Source organism: Elephantulus edwardii, unplaced genomic scaffold (assembly GCF_000299155.1).
Source record: "Elephantulus edwardii isolate Elephantulus edwardi_28Jun2011 unplaced genomic scaffold, EleEdw1.0 scaffold00304, whole genome shotgun sequence".
Taxonomy (NCBI): domain Eukaryota; kingdom Metazoa; phylum Chordata; class Mammalia; order Macroscelidea; family Macroscelididae; genus Elephantulus; species Elephantulus edwardii.
In genome coordinates, this window is record NW_006400054.1 from 846025 (window position 1) to 873825 (window position 27801).

General features: G+C 48.4%; 1 protein-coding gene across 1 annotated transcript in view; it reads left to right on the forward strand.

Moving 5' to 3' along the window:
* Positions 1-8002: 8002 nt before the first annotated feature.
* EP400 (E1A binding protein p400) overlaps positions 8003-27801 on the forward strand; it is a 65814-nt gene continuing 46015 nt past the window's right edge. Inside the window, exons 1-8 of the mRNA XM_006901000.1 lie at positions 8003-9316; positions 11457-11459; positions 20148-20246; positions 21867-21972; positions 22607-22992; positions 24662-24955; positions 25373-25558; positions 26799-26939. Of these exons, the coding sequence (XP_006901062.1) occupies positions 8003-9316; positions 11457-11459; positions 20148-20246; positions 21867-21972; positions 22607-22992; positions 24662-24955; positions 25373-25558; positions 26799-26939 (2529 nt within the window). The remainder of the gene's footprint in view (positions 9317-11456; positions 11460-20147; positions 20247-21866; positions 21973-22606; positions 22993-24661; positions 24956-25372; positions 25559-26798; positions 26940-27801) is intronic.

A 27801-nucleotide genomic window follows, 5' to 3' on the forward strand; every position in this document is an offset into this window, starting at 1 on the left:
CTTTTTTTGAAGGACTGGCCCTTTCTGACAACATTCTCGAATGTGAGATGAAGTTTTTGACCCTCCTTGCCTCTGAGGAGCACCCTTGCTGTATTTATTCCCAGACACACTTGTTCTGTTTGGCAGTCCATGGGATATTTAATACTCTTCTCCAACATCACAACTCAAACACATTGGTTCTTCTCCTGCCATCTAGCCTCCTTTAAAACCACAGGGCTCTTAATTCCTGTAACATTTGCAATAACACAGTAATAATCCACCCCTACCTGCCACCACTGCTAGAAAAATGCCTTCTCACTATCAAGAGGACTCTAGTGTCTAGTAGGAAGAAGCTGGGTTGCCAACCCTCAAGCTCATGGTTTGAGTCTATCACCTGCTCTAAGGAAGAAAGATGGGCAATCTCTTCCGGTATAATTTACAGCCTCTGAAAAGCCATGGTAGGTCAGCTATGAGTCAGTTCTAATTAGATGGCACATAACAACTACTTTCACTGACCACCTTGTATTATTTAAAAACCTTGACATTTTCAACCTTCGTTACTATATATACGAGAAATCATGTACATTGGTAAATTGTAAAGTCATTAAGCAGTAAATAGCTTGTAGCAATGAATCAGGAGAAACGCTAATTTATACTGCCAAGTTTCTCTGATCCCAGGCTTTTCTGTCTTCTAACTTCCAAGCACACCCAACATAAGCAGCCAAAGAGTTCAGCTAGCTCAGCCCAGATGTTCCTTCCTGATAAATTTCAACTTTACTGACAATCCCAATTTTAAATTATCTGCAAGAGCTTTCTTTCTTTCTTTTTTTTTTTTTTTGCAAGAGCTTTCAGGTACTAAGAATGCACAGAACCAAAAGAGTGACCACTATATGACTTTCCAGAGGAGGCAGCTATGAAGAACCTTCCAGCACATGCTCCATGATAGTGATGGTGTGGTGGGTACTGCACTAGACAGACTCCATTAGCAAGATCAGCTTCAGAGTCTCTAGATTTGCAGAATCTTCCTTTTCTATGAAAGTTTTCCTTTTCCTCCTGATAAAAATCTAATTATGAATCTTCTTCCACACTCTTAATCCAAAAATACTCCTTCAAAACTTTCCTTTCATTGGGATGGCATTTTTCAAAATCACTAGGCTCTGACTCCTTTTTGTACTAGCTGCAAGTAAAAAAATAGTTTGTTCATCCACACACCTTTTCTGAGTATTCTTTACTGGGGATAAAAGCAAAGACTCTTCGAGTCCAGTTGGCACCTCAGTGTTGACACAGTGAAGAGGTGTTTTGCAGCAGATCTGCCCAATGCAATTGGTCCTGTGTATTTTGCACTACAGCTTCAACGGATCCAAATAAAATGAAATATTTGAGAACTTCAATCTTTTCCATCTACCGTATTATTGGAACCTTAAACTACTACTATCAGTGCGATTGCAATCCTGTAGGAAGCAATCTTGTGGGTTGGTTCCTTTTGGTATTATTATTTGTGCATGTACCGTCAAATCAGATCTGACTGGTAGAGGAGGACATTGTCCCTCCTTCTCCAGCAGAGCATCTGGTGGATTCGAACCGTGCACCTTTGGGATTGCAGCACAGCTTCTTGCCACTAGGCCACCAGCAGTACCCTCCTTTGGGTTTTCAAGGTTGGACATTTGGAAGCTAACTGTCAGATTTATCTCCGTGACCTGGTTAATGACAAAATGATTTAACCACTGTATCACCAACCCTACAGAGGATAATTTCGGACCCCTCAGAGCCTGTTCTCCGTTCAGGTCGCACCAAGGATGGCCTTTTCACCCCCTGTGGTTTATTTCATGTTTATACTTTTACCTTCTGACCCTCTAGAACTGGAAGCCCCTCTAACCTCAGGACTTGGGCCCTGGTCTTGCACACACGACGCCCAGGCATTTAGGAACTAACTGCTGCCCGATCTCCGTGGGTCCCTCTCTGGCTCTGCGCGCCCCTTTCGATAGATAGGGTCTCTGCTCCTTCTCCTTGGGTCGCTCTAGGCCCCGGCCTCGACGTCTCACGTTTCCCCGACGTCCCCGTCGGCCGCGGCGTTTGGCGCCCTCTTGCGGCCAGGGGCAGTGCCGCATCCTTGTGAACAGGAGCTGCAGACGCGAAGCAGCCGACACGGAGGCGCGCGGTCCTTCCGGCTCACCGTAGACGCGCGCCGCGCCCCTCCCCGCCCCTCCGGACGCGCCGAGCGGCCGCGGCCCCGCTTCAGCCTCCCGCCGCCGAAGGCCGAGCGCGGCCGGAGCACCTACTCCGGAGGCCGGTAGGTGTGGGCGCAGGCGGGAAGGGGAACGGGCTGGTGCGCGGGGGTCTCTCCTAGCCGGCGCCTAGGCCTGGCCTTCCGCTCCTGGTCTTCCGCCGGCGCTGCGCGGGGACTAGGCCGCGGCCGCTTTGTGCCGGCCGGGCCGGGCGTCGGGTCTGAGGCGGCCCCGGCCATCCGCGACGCGCGAGGCCCGGCCCAGCCCGCCGCCGGGCGCCGATTCCGTGGGCGAGGCCCTCCCGAGCGACTGTCAGTCCCGGCTTCGTGCGGGTGACGACTCTTTGTGACTCTGACGCGGGGTGAACGACGAGGCTGCGGAGCCGGAGTCGCGCGGGTCGTGTGTGAATAACGGAACCTGTTAGAAACGGCAGCCGCGGGGCAGCGCGGCGGGCGTGGCTTCCGTCCGCGTCGCGGGGACCCCCCCAGTGTCGCGGGGACCCCGGCATCCTGGGGTTTGACTTGGCTTTGGAAGGTGCGGGACAAGGAAGGCCCCGCTGGGGTCGAGAGGGAGGTGGGTTCGCCCGACGATCACCCCACTCGGGGACCATCCGCGGCCGAAACTGCCCACCTGGTCAGTGGTCCGCGCCCCCAGGTCCCTCCTGGTGCGAGCGCCCCGGGCGCGGGCTGATAGAGCGACTCACCTGCGCCCCCGGGCCCCCGTGGTCGGCGCCGCTCCCCCAGGTGTGCCCGTCCCCCCCAGGTGTGCCCGTCCCCCCCAGGTGTGCCCGCCGCACCTTTGCCGATGTAGATTACTGAAGCCCCTTGCGTGCAGCGCGTGTTAAGGCTCCCGATTTCCTCCTGGCGGGCTGAATGGGCTTTGACTGCGTGCCGATTGTGCTTGTGTTGTGTATATTCCCCGCCTGGGCGCCGAGGTCCCCCACACCCCTCGGAGGAAACGTCCAGTCGAGTCGATTTCCTGGTCAGAGTGACCCTGCGTGGCATCCTGGGCTGTCACATTCCCCCCAGCGGGCAGTCAGGTCTGTCTGCTGCGGAGCCGCTGCGTGGGGTCAAGCCAGTGACCTACTGGTTAGCAGCTTGGTGTTGAACCACTGGGTCCCTGAAGCCTCTTAGAAGAAACTTCAACTCCAGAAAACCGAGCTCATTGTTGTTGAGTCTGACTTGCTAGGGCTTCCTGGGCTCTAAATCATTACCCAGATGGACTTAGCACAGGCCTTTCTCCCAAAGGAGCTTCTGGTGGGTTGGAACTGTGCCTTTTTGGTTAACAGAGGAGTGCTTAACGACTGCACCACCAAGACTCCTGAGAGATCACATCTACTCTCCAGTCGAGCCTGACTCATCACAACCCTCCTTTGGGTTTCTGAGGCTGTAAATCTTTGAGGGAGGAGGAGATGGCCTCATCTTCGGGCATATTTGAACTCCCGACATGTTAGCTGCCTGGTGATGTAATAGACTCTTATCACCAGGGCTCCTTAGTGGGCGGGTGACTTCTTCTGAACCATTTGCCTGGGTGAGTGAAGGCAGATCCAGACCTTCTCATATTGCACCCAGCTCACACTTGTAGGCCAGATGGGGTCTGTGTCTTATCTAGCTCTGTCTCGCTCTATAACCTCACTGACCAGCTTGCTTTGGCTGTGGGCTAAGCCGCCTTCTCATCTCAGGACCTCTGCACGCTCTGCTCCCTCCCTGGACCCTTCCCCCAGAGCCTTTATCCTTTGGTTTCTGCACAAGGACAGTTTGTCAGTGAAAAGGGGCAGGCACTTCTTCATGTTAACAGTATTTGTCTTTGGGACTGTCAGTTTTGGATAAGGTTTGCTTTCTAATATTTCCCCCAAATATGTATAGTAAGGTGGCTTAAATTTCTTAGTGGAACAACAATTCTACATTACATCCCTAAATTGGAAAGAACGTAAAACTATGCTATTAAAAAAATCCCTCCAACCTCTACTTAGCCATAATTCTGTCACTTGGAAGCCATTTAACAATTTCCTCTCTGTGTGTGTGTGTGTGTGTGTGTGTGTGTGTCTGTGTGTCTTTTTTTTTATTGATTTTAATGAACATTTACAGATTTTGGATTTCTATTCATTCATTGTTGCACTTTTCTCTCCCATTTAACAATTTCTTGACGGACCCTGTGTTTGGTGTAATTTTCCCCCTCCAATATTTGAGATCATACAAGGTAATTTTAAAGAATAATGATTAAATGCTTGAATGCTGACAGGTTAGGTGTTCATACCCACCCAGTTGTTCAGTAGAAAGACATGGTGGCTTTCCCCATGAAAGTTTCCACCCAGGAAGCTCTTTGGGGCACTTGTACTCTGTCACGTGAAGTTACTCTGAGTTGGAATGGACTTACTTGGTGGTACCTAACAACAGGGTGTTTTTGGTGCTGTTTAAAGCATGTAGCATGGTCATACCTAAAACTTGTAAAAGAACATCTACTGGTGCATTTGTCTGTGAACCATTATTTTACCTCCTCAGTTGACTCCCAAGGGAGCTCTGGTGGCTAAAAGTAAGGAGCTGTAATGTCAACCCAAAGGCACATGGTTCAGATCCGCCAGCTGCTCTTTGGGAGAAAGATGGGCCCTCATCTTCCTTGTGATTTCTTGCCTCTGAGAACCTGCTAGAGGGTCAGCTGTGGGTCTCTTCTGACTTGATGGTAAACAACAACATTCACTCCCAGGGAACCTGGCGGCTCAGTGGTTAAGGTACTAGAATCTGTGATTTGGAGACCAACCAGTTGCTCTGCCTTGGATTTGCAGAGTCTGGTCTGTCCTTTTAGGGCGCTGAGCCGGACTCTGTTTGTTGGCAGTGGGTATGGCTTTGTTTTGGCTCCCTGGCGGCTCCTTGCTCACTTGAGAACCAAGTTCCAGCATTCTTCCCTCCTGCTGCGCTTGTCTCTGAAGCCTTATCATGTTCTCATCAGCATACACACCACTTTGACCCTGCTGTTGCCTTTCCAGTCATCAAGAGCCCTGTCAGCAGCCTTTGACCAAGTAGTCATTCTGCTTTTGTCCCCAAAAGACCTGCTGACAGGTCTCAGATGGGTATACCCTCACTGAGTCTTCCTTCTCAAAGAACCACTTACAAGTCTCAGGCCATCCTGTTTCGGGACAGGGCAGTGACATTCATCAGGGTGCTCAGATCAGAACCCTGTGGTGACCCCGGCCTGTGTGTCTCTCACGTCTTCCACCTTGTGGGTGCTCCTCATTGCCTTTACATCCTGACCTCCTCCCTAGTCCTCATAGTCCCTCCACCCAAGCCCTTCCCTCATCCTTATGCTCTCTTCAGCTAGCTCTTCCCTGGTTCTTGTGCTCCCTTCACCCAGCTCCTCCCTGGTCCTTGTACTCACTCTAAGCAGTGGTCCTTATGGTCCCAGTTCTCCAGCTTACCTCCTCTGTCAGGACCCTCCCTGGTGTCTCATTCTCTCAGGGAAGCCAGGGTCCAGATGTAGTTTTAGAAAGCCTCTCTGAGAGGCCTAGTATCCCTCCAGCTACTGCTGACCTTACCTGCTCCTTGGATATCCATTGTGGGCTGTGTTATTGATACTTGTTCTTTCTGCCCAAACTCCCAGGTCCATACGGTACCTTGACTACCATGTTCCTTTTGGCTGGTCCCCACCTGATTGTCCTTTCTTGTGACCATCAGCTGGTATCCTACCCATTTCCTGAGATGCTCTGTTCTGTGCTCTTACACAGGGTGGCCTCCGAAAGTGGCCAGGTCCTGTCCACGCTGCCGTAGTAAAGTGAGGCACTCGGTTTTGGCTCTGTGTATAAAAATGATGTTTATGATATGTTAGTTTATGAAAAGGAGTTCTGTTGGTGTAGTGAGTTCTCTGTTTTGCCGCTCATTGAATGGTCAGCAGTTCAAATCCACCCATTGCTCTGAGGGTGGAAGATAAGTAGTCTCTCTTTTTTGTAAGATTGACAGCCTTAGAAGCCTGATGCAGGATCATTATGGGTCAAAATTAACTTGTTGGCAGTGGGTTTGGTCTTTTTGGTGGTCTGTGACTTGTGTAGTAGTCGTTTGATAAAATTTGAAATGTTGAGAGATTGAAATTTGACTCAAAGACACAATGGAAAAATGTCGTAGATTTAGTCATCAAGGCTTGCCATGATCTCCGGTTTGTAAGACACCGTCTGTGAAACTTGGTAGAGCTTGCAAGTCCATAGACCCCCAAAAGGGTAACCTGGTCCAGAGGAGTCCCCTTCCTGCCTCTGGCCCTCTTCTCCTCAGGGTCACCCTGCTGCCTCAGGTTAAAGGCACTGCTGTCCTCTGCTCCAGGGCCTCCACATTGTTTCCAGGGATGGATATGACTTAAGGACAGACCAGCTTACCTAGGCTTCCTTGTGTTCCCTTAACAGAGGTGTCCTGAACAGCGTAATCCTAGCTTTCTCTGTGACCATCCCAGTATCTCAACCTGCCTGACTAGGCGGGTCCCAATATAGCATTTGCTACCTGAAGTAGCCCATCACAGCTTCCCATGTACCTGAGGTACCCTTTTACAGCATCTAGCCTACCTGGGTTGTCTCATCACAGCACTCCACCTACCTGTTGTTATAGTTATGAGCTGTGGAGTCACTTGCGGCTCTTAGAGACCCTGTGTACAATAGCCCTGAACCTGCTCTATCCTGTGCCAACTTTACTGTTTGTGAAACACCTACTCTTATTACCTCAGTCACTGAATCAATTCATCTCATCGATGGTCTTCCTTTCTTTCTCTGTTTTTCCACCCTTTCAAGCATGATGTCCCTCTCCAAGGACAGATCCCTCCATGCAGCATGCCCAAAGTATGTCAGACAAAACCTCAGAATCCTTGCTTCCAAGGAACAACCTGGTTTCACCCTCCTAGGATGAACCTGTTTATTCTCTTGGCTACCTGAGGTGCCCTTTTGCAGCATCCCACCTACCTGGGATGTCCCATCACAGCATCCTACCTACCTGAGGTGTCCCATCACAGCCTCATACCTATCTGGGGTGTCCCATCACAACACTCCTCCTACCTGAGGTGTCCTTTTACAGCATCCTACCTATTTAGAGTGTCCCATCATAGTAACGCACCTGCTTGGGATGTCCCATCACAACAGTTCATCTACTTTTGGTGTTTCATCACAGCACCTCACCTACCTGGGGTGTCTTTTTCTAGCATCTCATCTATCTGGGGTGTCCCATCTCAGCACCCCGTCCACCTGGGGTGTCACATCACAGTATCTCACCTACCTGAGTATGTCCCATCGCATCATCCCACCTACATTACACTATGTCCTCCTGGGGAATCCAGTGTTTTTAAGAACTCATGAGGGAGTGTGCTTGGCAGAGATGTAGCATTTGCAGTCAGCAGATTGTGCTGTTTGATTTGCGTGATGTAGGGGTGTGCCCGTACTCCTGCCTGACCGCTGGTGTTTCACTGGCTCCTGAGTGCTGCTTGGCCACGTGTAGAGGGGTGTGTGCTGTGATGACAGGTGTGCTGTGTCACACTGAGCTGTGACGACGGATGTACTGACGCCCTGTGTGCTATAATGACAGGTGTGCTATGATGCCAGATGTCCTGTGATACCGTGTGTGCTGTGATGCTTTGTATGCTGTGACGATGAGTGTGCTGTGATGATGGGATGCTACATGTGCTCTGCCATGTGGTGCTGTCAGGGGGCACACATGCTCAGCATCACCCAAGATGGTTGGTAGCCATCTACATGCGCCAGGCCTGGGATCTGCCTCCAGTGACTTGACTCTGTTTTCCTAGGTTGGTGTTCTCTTGGAAGAAAGAGGGGGGTGAGGATGCACCATGGCGGTGGTCCCCCGAGCGCCCAGCTCCCGCTGCAGCGGTCCCGCTCTTTCACTGGTGGCAGCGAGGGCGAGGAGCAGCAGCCCCACTCCGGTCTGCCCCAGTCCCCGGCCACGGCCTTTGCCCCGTCCGCCAGCCCGTCTGCGCCCCAGTCGCCTGGCTACCAAATCCAACAGCTGATGAGCAGGAGCCCGGTGGCGGGGCAGAACGTGAACATCACCCTGCAGAACGTGGGCTCGGTTGTGGGCGGCAGCCAGCAGATCACGCTGGCACCCCTGCCACTGCCCAACCCCACGTCGCCTGGCTTCCAGTTTAGCACTCAGCAGAGGCGCTTTGAGCACGGCTCTCCGTCTTACATCCAGGTCACCTCCCCGCTGTCCCAGCAGGTCCAGACCCAGAGCCCCACGCAGCCCAGCCCAGGGCCGGGACAGGCCCTGCCGAGCGTGCGGGCTGGCGCCTCGGGTCCCGGGCTGGGCCTGTGCAGCACCAGCTCTTCGGGTGGCTTCGTGGACGCCAGTGTGCTGGTGCGGCAGATCAGCCTGAGCCCCTCGAGCGGGGGCCATTTTGTGTTTCAGGAGGGGGCTGGCCTTGGCCAGCTGGCTCAGGGTGCGCCCATGGCTATGCGGGAGCGGAGACTGTCCCAGCCACATGCACAGTCTGGGGGCACCATCCACCACCTGGGGCCCCAGAGCCCAGCAGCAGGTGGCACCAGCATGCAGCCCCTGGCCAGCCCCGGGCACCTTGCCACAGCCAGCCTGCCCCCCCAGCTGAGCAGCCTGATCCAGGGGCAACTGATGCAGCAGCAGGTGCTCCAGGGCCAGCAGCTGAGCCGGCCCCTGGGCTTTGAGAGGACCCCGCAGGGTGTGCTCCTGCCCGGTGTGGGCGGGTCCCCAGCTACCACATCCATGGCATTCGGCATGACATCCCCACCCCCGCCCACCAGCCCCTCCAGGACCTCCGTGCCCCCGGGCCTGTCCAGCCTTCCGCTCACATCTGCAGTGGGTGTTCGAAAGGCTCCCCGGAAGCTGGAGGAGATCCCTGCTGCGTCTCCAGAGATGGCACAGATGCGGAAGCAGTGCCTGGATTACCACTACCGAGAGATGGACGCCCTCAGGGAGACGTTCAAGGAGTACTTGATTGAACTGTTCTTCCTGCAGCACCTGCAGGGGAACATGATGGACTTTCTGGCCTTCAAGAAGAAGCACTATGCTCCGCTGCAAGCGTACCTTCGACAGAATGACCTGGACATTGAAGAGGAAGAGGAGGAGGAAGAGGAGGAAGAAAAGTCAGAAGTCATCAATGATGAGGTAGGTAATCAGTTTAATCCTCTAGAGTTCTTGTAATGTTAACTTAGAAAATAACTTGCCAATGACTAGACTGTCTCTAGGATTTGGGTTTCGTAAGACTTGGTCCATGAGTTCATGGTAGAATGTGTTTTTACCTTGATTATCTTGTAGAAAAGAAGATCTAATTCAAGAGAGCAATGTGTTGGGAGAAAAATACATAAAGGCAGAATGATGAATGGTTTTTTAAAACCCAAGTATTGTATGATAGAACCGGAACTCATCTCGGCCCAGAGCCTGGTGAGCCCTAGGTGATGGGGTCTGGCAGATGCTTAGCCGACTTGGTTCTTCAGCGGTCAGATGAGCAGTGTGTACCCCAGCCAGCTGGTGTTGGGTTCATGGCTTAGATCGGTCAGCCCAGAGAGGCCCTGTCCACCTTGCCTTTAAGCAGGATTTAACTGTAGCCTTTCCCAGCACACCAGCTAGAGTTACAGATCACAGGGTCTGTTGTGCAGGACCTGACTGAATAAGTTACAGTTACCATGGAGCTGATATCTGACCCTACATCCCTGACCTATGGGAATTTTTCTGATGAGCGTTTTACATCAGATTTAAACTCTCACACTCATACGAACCCCTCTGAGTGATCTTTTCCAAGACTCTGTTGGGCAGCGTGCTTGTTGGGTACCTGAATGGCTGTTTCTGCAGCTCCAGGTAGAGGTACCTCTTTCCTGGGAGCCCTAGGTGGGAGCGGGTGGGTGGCCTGTCCTGTGACCACTGTCGCTGTGCCTGTGTCCTGTACTGCACACTGTGTCTGTGGGCTCATTTTGTTTGATGACCTAGTAAAGGTGACCCAGACCATCAGCGCTCACTTCGCAAAGAAGTCAACTAGTTCTCTGCTCCAGCAGTCCTTATTTATTTAGGGGTGTATCTGTGTGGCTTTGCCATTTGTGGTCTCGTTAACTCCCTTCCAGAATGGAGCATTTTTATTTTTCAAAAGATTTTCCTGATTCTTTTGGGGGGTTCCCTGAGTAGTGTACGCAGTCTTCTTTATGTCTGTACCAGTGACACCGGTGTTGTCTGTGAGCTCAGTCCCTCTCTATCTGTGCTGAAAAGGGAAAAAGAATCCTCTTTTTCAACCTCCTGCAGAATCAGGCCCCTGCCATCTGAGCCTGTGTCTAGTCGGGACAGCACAGCTGCTGTGCAGATGGCCCCTGCCCGTGTCAGGCTTTTCTTCCTGGAAGCCTGCTGGCCATTGTCCAAGCTGAAGGGCCTCTCTCCCTGGTGACTTAAATTCGTGCTCCTGTAAGGTGGCCCTGCGTGAAGTGTCACACGCTTGACCCGGCGTGCTCAGCGTCCTTTCACAGAATTCAATGCAAAGCCTTCCCTTTTTATGCACCAGACACCGTCAGCTGTCAGCAGTGAAAGTCTTAACAACATTCTGAGCAGTCTTAAATATTATGTTGCCTTTTTTTCTCAAAATATTTCCTCTCAGGTAAAGGTTGTGACAGGAAAGGATGGGCAGACTGGGACTCCAGTTGCTATAGCAACCCAGCTTCCGCCAAAGGTTTCTGCTGCCTTTTCTTCCCAGCAGCAACCACTGCAGGTACTTTTCGATGGTTCTCAAATGTAGTCTCATCCCAAACTTCTCCTCCATCCAGATATTTTAACCTTCAATTTACTATTTGCTCTTTGGCATTTTTTTTTCCAGAGCCCATTCCTTATTTTTAAAAAAACCACAAACCAACCACAAACCAACCTTCCTGCATATGAGATAAAAGTAAATTGCATGAGTCAATGACAACACAGAGCCTAATGCATCCTCTGGCGTGTTGACATAACACAGTAGTAGCTTTCAGCTTGCATGCCCCCGCCCAGCCCTGTTGAATGTGCACACGAGCCCTTGTGTACCATGCTTTCCATGTTGTGTCCCCCGTGTCTCCCCCGTGTCTCCAAGACCAGTGCCAGCCAGAACAAGACAAAAAGCCGTAAGCAGACGCTGCAGCGAAATACACCTCAGAAGCCATCAGGGTCCTAGACTTCCAGTGAACGCACGTGGTTTATCGCTGATCTTTCAGAAGTCAGCTGGTGTCAGCTTAGTCACATCAACGATGGAAAGTTAGATGCTAGTCATGTTGGAGCACGTTTTGTTGAGTTCTGAAAGCAGGTTCAGCAGTGTGGTGATGTTTTATTGTTTTTTATTTTACTGTGATTTCAAACCAACAAAAAACCCCTATAAGAATAGTAAAAACTCACCAGTTGTTGACTTGCTGACCCATTTATGTTGCTGTTCATTTTCTCTTTCCCCCTTCCTCATGTGCATGTGAGCCTGTGTGTGTTTCTCCCGTCTGAGTGTATGTTGCAGAGAGCACATCATACTCCTATATCCCTAAATACTTCTGCACATGCTGCAAACAGTTATCTCACCGACCCACACTACAATCGTCAGGATTGGGGAGTTCTGCAGTGGTGCAGGACCATTACAGAACCGTCTTGGAGCATGGTGGCATGATAATTAAAGTACTGGGATGCTAACAGAGAGCTTGGCATTTCTCCCTCACTCAGGGAAGCCCTGGGGTGCAGTTCTTCTTTGTCGCCAGGGTTGTGATGACTTCAGAATCGACTCGATGCTGGTGGACTTTTGGGTGTGTAACTTGCATTTCCTGTCCATGTTGTGCTTGCTGGCCCGGTGGTATCCTCTGTGGTCACTGCCCCAGCCCAGGTCCTGTATCTTGTCATGCCTCTGTAGTCTTGTATGGTTGAGTTCCTCAGTTTCTCACACCTTATGCCTTTCAGTGGCACAGGCTGGAGACTTGATGTGACATCTTTCAGTATGAGCTTGTCTGGTGTGTCCCGCGTTAGTCTCACATCATATTTCTGAGGAGAATGCACAGATGTGACAGTGTTCATCTCAGTATCATGTGGATACGCAGTGTGCCTGTTTGTCCCAGCCTAGTGACTCTGAGGTTGGCCGTTGAAACTAAAAGGTGCTGGCAAGCTGTTGTTTTTGTCTTTGGTCAGTTATAAGTAATTTGGGTGTAATTCCTTGAGAATCTGTGCACATGCTCAGTACATTTTTACCCATTTAATTTTAATATGTCAGTGGGTCTTGTTTGAGTCATTTATGACCTCAGAGATGGCAGAGTATATTTCTCATTATCTTCCTGTGTTTATTAGTCAACATTCTGCTATAACATAGAACTTGCCCCGTCCTCCAGTCGCACATAAATTCTTGTCTCTATGCTGATTTTAATCGATGGCCTATGATACTTCACCACTATTATTTTTATTTATGTTTATCTTGGTTACATTCACTGAAATCTACCCCGTCTAGACTGTCTCTCTGTCCAGAAAGTCTCCTACAAATTTTATAGTTTGTTTTACATTTTGATCTGTGTTTCATTTTGAGAGAACTTTTATGTAGTTTGGCAAGTGTAGAAAGAGACTCATGTTTATAAATGTGAATATCCAGCTATTCCAGCACCAGTTCTTGAAAAGATTATTCTTTCCTTGTTGCATCATCTTTATCTCTTTAAAAAATTTTTATTTAGGGAGCTCTGGTGGCCTAGTGGCAAGACGCTGCACTGCAATCCGAGAGGTACGCGGTTCAAATCCACCAGATGCTCTGCTGGAGAAGGAGGGGGCAATCTCCTCCTGTACCAGTCAGATCTGATTTGACAGTACAAGTAAAAATAATACAATTTAAAAAAAAATAATATTTATTTATTATGTTTGTGTGTGGCTGTTGCTGGCCTCTATTATCTTCATTGATTTGTCTGTTTCTCTTTAAATCAATGCCACAATGTCTTGCTTCCTGTAGTTTTGTGGTAAGTCTTGTCATAGGGTGGTGTGAGTTATTTGACTTAGTTCTGCTTTTTTGTAATTATTTTGGCAATTTTAGTCCCTTTTCCTTTCCATCTGAATTTTAGGTTCAGTTTGTCACTATCTAGAAAACATCTTGTAGTCATTTTGATTGAGATAGCGTTGAGCAAATTGACCCTTTGTAGGGAATTGCTGTCCTGACAATATTGAGCTCCCCAGTTCATGAACATGGTAAACTCCATGTTTTTAGATTTTTTTAAATGTTTTACCAGTATTTTGTAGGTTTTTGGTTTTTTTTTTTAAATTTTATTTTGTAGTTTTAAGCATACAGTGCTGGGTATATTTAACTAAGTCTTCTAGTTTTTGTTTGGCATTATAAATAGTGCTTAATTATTTTGTTTTTGAAGTGAAATTCTAATTAGTTGTTCATTGCAAATACGTAGAAATACTGTTGATGTTTGAACTTTTATTTTGCAGCCTTGCCAGAGTAGTTTACTAGCTTTAGGAGAACTTTTGGGAGACTCCATGAAATTTCTACATAGATGATTATATTTTCTGCAAATAGAGTAAGATTTATTTCCCCCCCCTTCCAATCTCTGTGCCTTTTAGTCACTATTTATGGATTTATAATTTGCTTTGTTGTATGGTCAAAGCCTGAGTGTGATGTTGAATAGGCATGTGGGAGCTGACCTTGTCTTGTTCCTCGTCAGCAGACCATTAAGTGTGATGTTAGCTGTGGATCTTGTGCATGTCTTTTGTCCAACTAAGGACATTTCTGTCCATTCTTGTTTGTTGAATTTGTTTTTGTTTTTACATCTTGTTTGTTTTTACATCTATTGAAACTATAATTTAATGTGTGTGTGTGTGTGTGTACCGTCAAATTGGATCTTACTGGTACAAGAGGAGATTGTTCCTCTTTCTCCAAGCAGAGCATCTGGTGGATTCAAACCATGCACCTCTGGGATTGCAGTGTGGCTTCTTACCACTAGGCCACCAGAGCCTGCCTAATTAAAAAAAAAACAACCAAAAAAAAACACCAACAACAAACAAACCTGTTAAACATGTTGCCACACACTTTTAAATTGACGATCGTGCTTAGAAACACACATTTTGCGAAGCAGCTCGTTCCCCCTGTAAAAAAAAATCCATGTGACAGAATGTACTGTTATTTACACAATGTTAAGCACCTGAAAAACTTTACAGTAAAGCTAAAAATTTGTAAAAAAAAAAAAAAAAAGAAACACATTTTGCCATCCTTTGCGGCAACGTGTTAAAAAGAATTACTTCGATTTCTCGAAGTATAATTTACGGCAGAGGGAAAGGCACAGATCTCTTAAGTGTTTGTTTGCTGAGTTTTGCCAAAAATGTATATCTGTAGAATGCACATGCTTGTCAGTGTGTAAATTCCATCATGTCACAAAGTTTCCTGGGCTCCTCCCTGGTCCTTCACTGCCCAGTTCTCTTTGCCACCGTCATTGTCATTCAGTCTGATGCTCAGATGAGCCATCCGTTGATGGTTGGCGGTCCTGCAGACTGGGTTCCCTGTACTTCAGACACCGCTCTGCCACTTCCCCAGCACTTCCTCACTTTCTGGCACAAAAGCATCATCTTGAAAATTCTATCCTTTAACCCTAGAATCTGTCATTTCTTCAACCTGGTTCTTTTTAATAAGGAATAAGTGAAACTGATATTTAAGATCTGCATGTAAAGATTTTGATTCAGTTTGAAAACAAGTCTTAAATGGCAGATTGTCAGAAAAATGTATTGATTGGTGGGTCCTCTTTGCTGTTACCGTGTGGCAGACAGTTACACAGTATATTTATGGGTCCCAAGCTGTAGAAGCAGAGGGACATGAGATTTCCAAGAGGGGGCTATAAGCTTCTGAAAACTATGTGCCTGCTCCACAGTGACTGAAGTGAAACCACTCAGGTTACTGTCATGTCATCAGCATATGATGGACTGTGGTGTAGGTTAGTGGTGGCTTTTGTCCACTTCAGGTGAGAGTATGTCTGGACCGGCCATTTGGAAACCCTTACCTGATTGGGTAGAGGTGAGCATATGCTGTCAAGATCCTCTTATACTTGAATGTCAGCTTAGACCATCAGTGACGTCCTAGCAGCGTTATTTTTCACAACTCTGGCCTGGACAGAACTGAAATGTGCATACTGGGGAGTGGCAGTGTTAAAGGCGTGGTGGGGTCCTTTCACACAGAAGGACACTTGGGGTGAGAAGGTGAGTTAGGGTACTTTCTTACAGAGGGACACAGTCAAGGCAAGGTGGCATCCTTTCACCCAGAGGGACACCATCAAGGCGAGGTGGGGTCCTTTCACACAGAAGGACACTGTCAAAGCAAGATGGGGTCCTTTCACCCAGTGGTACACAGTGTGGGTAAGAGAGTGAACTAGAGCCTCTGAGCAGGGCTCCAGACTCACTCCCAGGGGTCTTGTTATTTGCCACCCACTGGAGGACTTTGATTATAAACTAGGTCCTTGTTAACTTCACTCATGGTTCTGAGCACTGGTGTGTGTTGCTTTCCATCTGCTTCCCAGAGGCTCTGAGTGGTCTTGTTGAGTGTAGTTACTGTATGTGATTACAGTTACACTTAGGTATAAAAAGCCACCCTAATTGGAAATTATTTTCTTATGTTAGAGAAAATAAGTAATTATTTAATCACTGTTAATGCTAACCCAGTTGTTTTTTATGTTATGCTATATATGTATTCATATTTTTAAGTTGTGTTAAAAGTTCAGAGATATAAAGTGGTATCTCAGCTTGTTGTAACACTTCCACGAGAAGGCATGACTGGTATTTTTGGTCTCTTCCCATTACTGTGTGTTGGTGTGTCCTGTTGTTGATGACCCTGTACATTGGGTTACCCCACAGGACATCTGTGCTACAGTGTCTACTGGAGCAGGTCACACCCTTTTCCGTGTGGAGCCACTGGTGGGTTCAGAGTGGCTGAACTTTTGGTTAGCAGCTCAAAGCTTAAGCACTGCACCACCAGGGTGCCTTCTCTGTTAACGTTATCCAGAGTGAAACGTGAGTTCCTTTAGAATCATGAGTTGAAAAGACCACAGGTTGTCTAGTCTGAAGTCCTTGCTTTGCAGAGATGTTCAGAGAAGTGGCCACTGTACTCCTTTCCTGGCCCTTCCTGGCCCTCTCAGTGCCAGCACCATCTTACCAAGTGTCATCTTCTTTGTTAAAAAGTTGCATTTGTGTATTTAGATGTGTCTTTGCCTGTTGGAATTGAGCAATGACTGCCAGCTGGTCTTGAGTCTTCCTTTCAGGAAAACACTGTGTGTGTCAGATGTCCTATGTTGTCTTTCCTGTGAGCAGCACAGCTGTTTCTTTCAACTGGTCTTTTTCTTGGTATAGTTTCTAGACTTCCCGGAATGATATTACAGCTTCTGTGAATATATTCTGCTTTGGCATCTTCTCTCTCAGTGGTGACGAGAATTAAGTGCCTATCACAGAGTTCGTGTTTTCTCCATGAAAAAAGTTTCTTCTAGTTCCATCTAATGATAATTTTAATGAAAGTAAAGCTTGCATTTAAGGATACCACCGATATCCTTCCCAATGAAATAGTCTTGTGAGGATCATGTGAGGCAGAAAAAGAGGTCTATAAACTCTAGCAAAGGCCTGCTATCGACAAGGGGTCTGGAAGAGTCTCTGTGCACTTTGGCAGGGAGATCAAGCCGTTTGTGTCTAGGTCCTCCAGGAAGATGGGTGAGCAGCAGTATGTAACATTAAGAGCATTGCCTTCCCTGATCATGTCCTTTGATATATCAGAAACCAAACCCACTTCTATCAGGTTGATACCAGCTCATGGTGATGACCCCTTAGAGTAAGATAGAACTTAGGGTTTCTAAGACGCCAGTCTTTCTTTTTATATATATATAATTTTTTAAAAAATGTCATTGTTTTGTGTGTGTACCACCAAGTCGGTTCTGACTGGTATAGGAAGAGATTGCCCCTCCTTCTCCAGCAGAGCAACTGGTGGATTTGAACCACATGCCTCTGGAATTGCAGTGCAGCTTCCTGCCACTAGGCCACCAGAGCTCCCCAGACTCCAGTCTTTATGGAAACAGACTAATCTGGCTCCCACAATGAAGCTTTTGTATTTGAACAGTTAACCTTTCAATTAGCAGCCGAACATTCAGCTCACTGTGCGACCAGGACAACTCTCTGCATGCACAGAAAAATTTCTTTTTAAAAGAATTTATTTCAATTAAGAAAATCCTATTTCCATGTAAATGTTTGGTTTTCCAGCTTGAAAAGATGTCCTGGTATCCATCATATAGAAGGAAGACTCAAGACCATTTGGCTTTGGGGCCCAAATTCACCATTAGAAGGGTGGGCAAATTTGGCTGCCCTTGCTTCCCATTCAGAGATTCGAATCCGGCCGTTAACTCCTGCCGTTGACACTGGCGGTAGATGAACCTGAGCTCTGTTTTATGTCACTTCCTCTTCTACATTTTCCAAATGACTGTTATACCTATCCAGTAGTTTAAAAATTTATTTAAAGTGGTTTTTCTTTTTCAGTTATAGACTCTGTTTTCTTTTTTTTTTAATAATACCTTTTTCTGTTGAGTTTTGCTCTGTTCGTCTTTGTTGTTGTTGTGTGCCATCAAGTTGAGTACAAATCAGAGTGAACTTAATGAACCTGGAACCTGCCCTATACTGTTCCATCCTCATCATCTCTGATATACTCAAACTTATTGTCACAGTCACGGGGTCAGTCCATCTTATTGAAGGTCGTCTTTTCTCTGACCTTCCCACTTTTCCAAGCCTGATGATGATGCTCTTCTCCAAGGACTGGCTCCTCCGAACAACATATCTAAAGTATGTGATGCGAAGTTTCACCATCCTTGCTTCCAAGAAGCACTGTGCTTTCACTTGGACTGCCAGCCCAAAAGCTTGCAGTTTGAATCCACCAGCTGCTTCACTGGAAAAAGATAGTCAGTGTTCTCCTGTGTGATTTACAGCCTCTGAAGACCTACAAGAGGGGTCAGTTTTGAGTTAGTTCTAACTTGATGGTACCTAACAACCACAACCTTACTCATAGTTTACTTTTAATAAAAAAAAATAATACTGAGTTGAATTCAACTCATGGTAATCCCATGTAGAACAGAACTCTTCATTGCATATATTTTTTTTCCTTTATGGTTATCTCAAAGTTAGTGTCTATTTAGCACAGATCATGTTTTTGTTTTATTGTTTTTCTTTGTATGCTGCTTTAATTGTGAGTTGGGTTTTGGAGATCATGAGCAATAATACACTGTGTAGATGCTCAGTTCTGTGATGTTCTTGCAAAGAAGAGTATAGGTTGTTTGGCTGTAGTGGTTGGTTGGTTTGATTGAAATTGGAAACTCCTCTCCTCTGTGGAAAGTGGAGCTGAGATCCCAGGCTCCCCTCTTGGTCTGTCACCCTTGCTTGGCCTCTGCCTTGTCAGGCACAGTTGAAGAGTCCTCCAGAGCTCAGCAGTGGGCATGGAGAATGGGGGTTCTCCCTCTCTTTTAAGTGATTCTGCTTCCTTCCCCACTGCTGTGATTATCTGCCCTCCCTGTTCTCCCATGGAGACTGCCTTTTTTGCATTTTGGTTCTCTGTGTAGTGCTGCCTGCCATCTGCTCTTGTGCAAGTGTGTAGAAAACAGGAATTTCAGCTAGTTTGCTTCTTGCAAGGAACTAGTTCACCTCCTGCATCTGGCAACCTTTTACTATTGTTTATGTTCCCGGATCTCTGGTGGCTTAGTGGTAAGGAGTTGTGCTGCCAGCCCAAAGGTAGATGTTCAATCCACCAGCTCTTCCATAGGAGAAAGATGGTCAGACCCCTTTTATGCGATTTATTGCTTCTGCAAACCCATTTTAGAGTCAGCTGTGAGTCAGTTCTGATGTAGCGGTATATAATAGTAGTAGGGTTTACTTCTGGCCATCTGCAATAGGTTTGGTCTGATAGGAGAGAGCACTTGGCCATCACTAGAAGCAGGACCTTTAGTAAAAAAAAATTCTGTAACACATGTTCACTGTGAGGCATTTAGACAATTTGGAGGAGCCTGCATGTGTGCACACATAAACCCTCAGAGGAATCCTGCCCCTGGTACAACCACCATTAACATGTTGGTGTCTGTCCCTCCATCATTCTTCTCCTTCCTCTCATCTCCCTCTCTTTGTACACCCTACCGCACCCTTCTCTGTTAGATGCAGATGAAGATTGCTGTGCAAGCACTCTATTTGGTACGCTCTGGCCATCTTCTTTCCTCCAGGGATGGATAGTCTTAACAGGATTGCAGTGACTCTGTTCAGGCAGGCTATCTGTAACTTATGCAGTAAGTAGGGCAGATGCAGCCACATCACTTGATGGTCAGGCAGCAGCTAGCTGCTAGTAGAGTCCCCAGCCTTTGCTGTGAGTGCAAGGATGTTGGGACACAGGATGGCCAATCTGGCCATAGCCTAACCCTGCTGAATATTCTCGGTCTACTTCAAACAGCATGCCAGTGTTACTCAGCATTTGAGTAACCCAAAACTAATGTTATTTTTGCATATTTGCATATTAAGTAGAGTGCTAATTGTAAAACCCAAATTGTTTTAAAGACCTGAGCTAATTAGATCAGTAGCAGCTGAGGCTTTACTGTTTGAGTTCCTGTGTATGGTACAGTCCTGTTTTGCTTTGTGTCTGTGAGGTGGGAGACATGGCTGGCACTGGGACTGCTCAGGCTGGTCTGTCACTCTCACGTGGGCTCTCTACTCTAGTTCATACACAAAGCCAGCTGGCCCCTGAGGGCCTTAGATGGGCATTGGTTTGCAGAACCACGTGTTTTTACTTGCTTTCTTCTTGCTTGACAGGTAAGTTAGAGCCATGAGCCATGGAGTAGGCCTAAGTAGATAGCACATATGTGTGTGGACGCACAACATCCTTCAGATCATGTTTTCGTATTAAAATGAAGTCAGGATTTGGGTAATGATGCGTTTTGTCTGAGTTCGTCCTTGTTACACATTACGGATCTCAAAGGTCATTTTTCCATTTTCCTCACAGCAAGCACTCACAGGGACCCTGGTGGCTGCTGGCAGCACGATCGAGGTGGACCCTTTCCAACGGCAGTCAGCACTGCCTCCACAGGCAGGTATGTCCCAGGCAGGACCTCCAGAGACAGGCGTGTATTGTGGGTAGGACCCCCAGCCTTGGGTGCACTGCTGGGAATGGACTCACACCACCTGCCTCCAGATAATGAGGCCAAGAGAGGTTTTCTGGCTGTTTCTCTCCACTTTGAAAGTTAGTGTTCTTGTGGAGATTACCAGCTGGGGAAAAAAAAACCCAAACAAAAACTCTGTGAAAGTGTATGTGTGTTAAGTTGAATAGGTGTGTACCGTACTGGTCTGGAGTGTGTATACTAAGACTCTTGGGTCACATGAGAAGGGTAGTCATTTCTTTTTCTCAAACCAGTTCTTCCTTCAAATTACAAACTCAATGATACAAATAGAGCAGGAAGGTCTTAAGTTTGTGTGTGGGTTAGAATTACCTGCCCAAGGGTCACCACACTTAACATCATGTATTTCTGCAGATGTTTTTGGTGAAACACAGCACCATTATTTGAAAACAGATTCAAAATGACCTTATATGCCCTGTGTGTGTCATTATTTCTTTTACCTAATAGACCACCTTGGACATCTTTCCAAGTCGTTATACCTCATTCTTTTTGATGTCTGTATGGTAGTGTGTGTGTCTTGTGGATGGTTTGCTGTCTTTTTAACCAGATCTTTATTCACGTTCATTTTGTTGTTCCTGCTTCTTTTCCTGTTGTACTCAGTGAGAACATTTTGTTGCATATGCTTTTTTCCTTCCTGATTGTCTATAGAGATGAAATTACTGAGGCATAGAATGTGGTCACATTGATGCTGCCCCATGGCCCTTTGAGGGAGCAGGCCCAGTTTCACCCCAGCAACAACTTCTGCTCCTTAACCTGTTTATTCCCTAAGCTGTTTCCACCAGCTGCTCTGCAGGAGAAGGATGGATGATCTCCACGTGATTTACTGCTTTTGAAAACCCGCTGGCGGGTCGGTTATGAGTCTGTTCCCACTTCATGGTAGACAACAACAACAACCTGTTTGTCATTTTATTAAGCATGGCTGATCTTTTGATCTTTGTAGATAATGATAGGTGAACATTTATTATCTTGTTTTGATTTTGATTTCTTTAATTTTGAGTAAAGTTTTGCAACAATTAAGTGCTAGGCTTATACCTGGAAGGTTGATGATGTGAACCCAGTAGCGTCTCGACAGGTGGGAAAACTAGCAGTCTGCATGTGACCACTGCGGCCCGGCCTGAGAAGTCCAGGGGCAGCGTGCTCTGTCCTGCAGGGCTGCTGCACATTGGGATGGGCTCATTGCAGTTGGTTTGGTAAATTTTAGTAAGGTTGCCCTGCATCGTTGTTTTGATTAGTTGTGAGTCTGTCCTTCTGAACTCAATGCCTGAGAAGTGCTTTCCAGCATTAAGTATGCTAGTTTTTGTCTGTCATACTGCAGATAGTATGTCCTACATGGTGCTTTGCCCTTTGCTTTTTAATGATAAGACATTGGTAAGGTTTTGATCACAAGAAGTGCTATGCTCTCATTTCATCCTCTGGTATTGGATTTTTGGTTTGTGTGTGGAGTGGACCTTCCCAGCCAGATGTTTTGTAAACACGTGGCCGTATTTTTCTGTATCACTCTGTGGTCTCCTGCATCACTCTCCACCTCTTTGATAATTATTCCAGAGCAATCCAAGAGGCCTCGACTGGAAGTGGGTCACCAAGGGGTGGTTTTCCAGCACCCAGGGGTGAGCACGGGCGTTCCTCTCCAGCAGTTAATGCCAACGGCTCAAGGTAGGTGGGATGTGCATGGCCCTCTTAACTCATGGGCAGTGGCATACTGGTCAGTGTCCCCACAGCTCTCTTCAGAGTCTAGGCAGCTGAGCAGGAAAGGCTTAAGCTGATCTTGACCTTTAGGGGGGCCACCAGCTCTCCTTAGTATTTTGCCCAGAGTTGGCCTTGCCTTTCTTAGCTACTATCCCTGAGGTATCCAACCCCCCCCTTTTTTTCTGTTGTCGGTGGAGTGCATCCTGTCTTTCTTAGCTGCTTCCTGTGGGTGCATCCCTCTTTGTTAGCTGCTGCCTATGGTGTGCCCCCCTTTCCTAGCTGCTGTCCGTGGAGTATGTCCTCCTTTTATAGCTGCTGCCAGTTGAGTACACTCCCTCTTTATTAGCTATTGCCTTTGGCGTGCCTCCCTTAGCTACTGCCCAAGGGTGTACCCCTTTTTCTTCTTAGCTACTATTTGTGGGGTGGTTCTGTGCTTGCATGCTGCTGGCTCAGTGCTGGCGTGCAGAGGCAGTGCCCCTACCTTTGTGTGCTGTTTCTACTGTGAGTTCTGAGTGCTCTCAGGTTGGGTCTGAGATGAGGATTCTGGCTTTAGCTTTGTTTCCTTCTGACTAAAGTCGATGCTTTTCCTCTGGATCTACAGGAGGGATGCCACCCACTCCACAGGCTGCACAGCTCACAGGGCAGAAGCAGAGCCAGCAGCAGTACGACCCATCCACAGGCCCACCTGTGCAGAATGCTGCCAGCCTCCACACCCCGCCACCACAGCTACCCACCAGGCTCCCTGCTGCGGGTGCCCCTGCCACAGCCCCAACGGCCACACTGCAGTTCTCACAGCAGACCCCTGTGATGGAGTCGCAGACGCAGCTCCAGATGTCCACGAAGGCCCAGCAGCCCACAGGGCCCATCCCTGTGCCCCCATCCAGCCAATTCCCGGCTCCACCACAGCAGCCTGCCCAGCCCACACTCCATGTCCCACTGCCTGGGAAGGCCCACGTGCAGGTGTCACAGCTCCCGACCCAACCACAGGTGTGTGTGGGCAGGTGCTCTATTACAGGTGGGCATGGGAGGGGAGGGGCAAGCTGGGAGGGCACTGCTAGCCACAGGTTGTGTGTAGGTAGGTGCTCCGTTACAAGTAAGGAAGGGGGAGCAGGGGCAGGCCAGGAGAGTGTTGTGCCCGCTGCCATTTGCACTGTCTCTTAGCACTACCTTGAGGGGCTGTGAGATGTCGTCTTTGTTGGTAGAGTAACACACTCAGGGAGTGCTGGGGACAGGCTGTGATGTCCCTTGCTGAAGTGAAGTTGTCATTGGTAGAGTAACAGGAGATAGTTCTCATGGTGGTGCTGGGGACAGGCCATGATGTCTGCTATCTTGTTAGGATTGTGAGGCCGTGATGTCTGCTGTCCTGTTAGTATTGTGAGCTTGGTGCAGGACGGGGACAGCTTCCTTCTGTTGTGTTTGAAGTCACTGAATTGAGGTTGACTTGATGGCACCTCATGGCAACAAGTGACTGGGGATGGTGCTGTCTGGTTACTCATCCTCTGTCTGGGGCTGCACAGACCCCAGCTTACAGGTGAGGTGGTTGGGAGCCAGGTGGAATATGCAGAAGGGTGAGGTCTTAGTGGTGGTAAGTGGAGGTTTGACTTGAGGTCACTGTGATTCCAGGTCTGTCGGCTTAGGTCTGACCTCCGCTTGTGTGCACCGTGGAGGGAGAGCGTGGCCCCTGGGCAGGGGTGTGCGCTCTCTAGGCCTCTACTTCCTCTAGGTTTTCATGCCCATGTGTCTCAGTGTCTTGGATGTGGAGCAGGCCTGTGGTGTTCTGATCTGTTTACTTACCTAGAGGATTTAAAGGTCATCCCGTCTGTCCAGGTATCCTGCTGTGGTGACTTGTGTGAGTCTAGATGCTGTCACTCCTAGGGGGACATTTCTGAAATAGCAGCCGTTAGAAAACCTATGATCACAGTGGACCATTATGGGTGTTGTGATGAAGACCTGTCATAGTTCTGTGGTTGAGCTTCCTGGGTGTCGTGATGAAGAACTGACCCTGTGTGTGATCACAGTTGACCATCGTGGGTTCATGAAGTGGACCTGTCCTCAGGTGTGGTCACAGTTGACCATCTTGGGTGTTATGATAAAGACCTGTCCATGTGTGTGATCACAGTTGACCATCGTGGGTTTTATGATGAAAACCTGTCCTCATTAGTGATCACAGTTGACCATTGTGGGTGTTAAGACGAAGACCTGCTCTGGTATGTGGGATTGCCCTTCTGTTGTCCAGGATCCACTGGATTGAGGTGACATGGCGGTGTGGGCTGGTGTCCAGCGAACAGCCATATGAGACCCAGATAGCAGGGTTGTCGCTGGCTCTTAGGCAACTTCCCAGGATACAAGTGCCATCCTTGGTGTCCTTCGTGTGTGTAACTCCGGGGTAGGAGGTATTTCCTCTGGAGCTCTCACGCATGCCTTATAGATAGCTGTCCAGGAAAAGCAGGAGCTGCTGTAGTTACCTGGTGGTGCAGTGTGTTATGTGTGGGTCTGCTGACTGAGATGTCGGTGGCTAGAATCCACATCTTCTCTTCTGTGACTTAGCCTCATCATGGATCATCGGAATGGACCTGCTGGCAGTGGGCTCAGTGAGTGGGTGTTGCCTCCTGTAAAGCATATGGACTGAAACCTTATCTTATTTTCTGTTTGTTAGACTGTAGCACTGACGAGACCCCCCCTGGAGTCTGCCCAGCCCTGCCAGAGGCCTCTGCCCACCTCTTCTACCTCGTCCCTCACTCCCGTGGGCAGTTCGGGCCCAGGACCCTCACCTGCACGAGCCTCGCCTGTGAATAGACCTTCCTCAGTGACTAACAAGTCTCTGTCTCCCGTCACATCCCGGTCCCCGGGGGCAGCCATCCCTGTCCCCTCCAAGGCACAGAGCCCAGCTCAGAATGCCACTGCGTCCCTGGACAGTTCTCAGGAGAAGCTGGCAGAACAGATAACACTGGTGAGCTCACATCTGCTTCAGGATGAGCGCGACAGTCAGGCTTGCTCACGGGAGTCCAAGATGCAAGACCTGGGCATTCCCAGGTCCACCACACAGTACAGAGCTGCATGGTGGGTCTAGGGGAGGACAGGGGAGTGCTGGACCAGCTCTGTACTTGGTGGTGGATCTCAGGGTGGATGGGACCATGCTGGACAGCCCTGCACTGAGCAGACATCCCCACAGTAGGCACACTGAAGGTCCTTGTGGCCTCTGGGCAGACACAATGTGGGACGACAATGTGAACTTTGTCTTGCTCCCACATTGTGTGTTTCACAGACCTCTCTACACCACACTGTGTGCTCAGCTCTCAGATGTTGGGTGTCTGAGTGGACTACACACTTCATTGTTGTGTGCTAACCCCCACACACCCTCTGACAGGAGAACCAGGTCCAGCAGCGTGTCTCTGAGCTGAGGAAGGAGGGCCTGTGGTCACCACGGCGGCTGCCAAAGCTGCAAGAAGCCCCGAGACCCCGGGCACACTGGGACTCCCTGCTGGAGGAGATGCAGTGGATGGCTACCGACTTCGCCCAGGAGCGCAGGTGGAAGGTGGCTGCTGCCAAGAAGGTAGGTGGGACGTGGCAGATGGCCATGGCCCCAGGGTCCCGTGGGTGGTGTTGGCATCATTCAGAGAAGCGTTTGTAGATGAGAAGGCGGCTCCCTGACAGCACTGCACTTGTTGTGCAGGAGGCCTGCACTGATTGTCACAGCTGAGGGGGTAGTTTGAGGGTGGGCGGATGCTGCCCACTTGAATCTCTTCTTAGACAGACTGTTCTCTGATTTACATCTTAGTCTTTGTAGAAGGAAGATGCTATAGGTGGGTACATAAACACTGCCAGTGGGTACACGAATGTTGCAGGTGGACACAAAGATGCTACAGGTGGTCGTGCAGAGGAAATACACTCTAGGTGGGCATACAGATGTTGCAGGAAGGCACAGATGCTACAGATGGGCATGCAAGAGGGGAGACACTGCAGGTGGACACACATGCTGCATATGGGCATATAGACACTGCAGGTGGACACATCAACTCTACAGATGGGCATTCAGACACTGCAGGTGAGCATGCAGAGGGGAGACGCTGCATGCACTTGGACACGCAGAGGGAAGGTGTTCCAGATGGGTATGCAGACACTTCAGGTGAGCACACAAAAGGGAGATGCTGCAAGTGGGCATACGAACACTACAGGTGGGCACACGGAAAGGAGATGGTCCAGGTGGGCGCGGAGATGCTGCAGGTCATCACACTGCAGGGTAGACACTGCTGGGGACCTCCATAAAGCATATCCTCAGCTTCTGTGCAGTCATGTGCGTAACTTGACTGAAAGTGTATTGAATGGCATTCAGCCACGTTCAGGTCTTTGAAGAGGAAAGATGCACATAGTGTGTTAAATGGGAGAGGGAGATGCTTGCATAGTGTGAACCTGGTTTTAAGAACCGTTATCACTGCAAATCCAGAGGCGCACGGTTCTAATCCACCAGATGCTCTGCTGGAGAAGGAGGGACAATCTCCTCCTGTACCAGTCAGATCTGATTTGACGGTACACACATAAAAAATAAAATTAAAAATAAAATAAAAAAATTAAAAAAAAAATAAAAGAACTGTTATACTCAGTCCAGTGCCCTCTGGGAAAGCGATTGCCTGCAATCATGGGTCTATTGTGATCGCCTACCACCAGTTGTGGTGTTCCCAAGGGACAGGAGCTGATCTCTAGTACGCTGTGTCCTTAGAGGCTGGGCAGGTCACTTAAGATCTAAAGAGCCTTCTCTCACAGGCCAGCGCTTTGATTCTCACCTTTGTTTACAGCTGGTCAGAACTGTAGCTCGCCATCATGAGGAAAAGAAGCTTCGTGAGGAGAGAGGGAAGAAGGAAGAGCAGAACCGGCTGAGACGCATAGCAGCATCAACGGCTAGGGAGATCGAGTACTTCTGGTCCAACATTGAACAGGTATAGTTCTGGAACCATGTGGGGCCACACAGAGCACAGACCGGGCGCAGAGCTTTGGGAGCTTGGAGGAGAGGTGCATGCATGGGTAGGCTGTAGGAGGCCAGTGTGTGCGTGGGCAGGCTGTGGGTTGAAGAGGGCGGGTATGGGGAGGGGTGTGTGGGCTGTGGGCTGTAGGAAGGGGCAGTGTGTGTGGTTGGGCTGGGGCTATAGGAGGGCAGGTGAGTGTTTGGGTGGGCTGTGGATTGGAGGAAGGCCAGGGCAAGCTGTTCTTGCTACAGAGTTTCTCCCTGTGAGGCATGTGGTCACTTGTCACCAGGAGCTTGGTGAGGCATGCTGATCCAAGGCCTCCTGGGGGTCTTCCTCTAAGATGGGTGAATCCAGAGGCCAGTTATCTTCCTCCTCCATCTCCTCTCCCTCTGCTCATCCTGATATCCTCCACTTCCTTTCTTAACCTCCTCTCACAGCATAATAAAATTGAGACAGGACAGAGCCTGGTGGAACAGTGGATTAAGCACAGAGTTGCTAACCAGAAGGTTGGAGGTTCAAACCACTAGCCACTAGGTGGTGGTGTGCTCCTGTAGAGCTTCAGAGCTTAGAGATTCTAAGGCAGCACTGCTCTGTCTGACACAGCCACCATGAGTTGGAATCAACTTGAGGGCAGTGGTTTTGGTTTATTTCATTAGCTAGATTTAAATTAAATGAAAATGCACCAAACTGAACATTTATTTTTTAAACATAATTGAGATTGTGTTTCTATATGTATGATTATATATATATAATCTGTATGATTTTTAATATCTGTGATATACAGGATGTGTAATTTTGGTATTCTTAGTAACATGCTTCTTTATATGTATTTTTT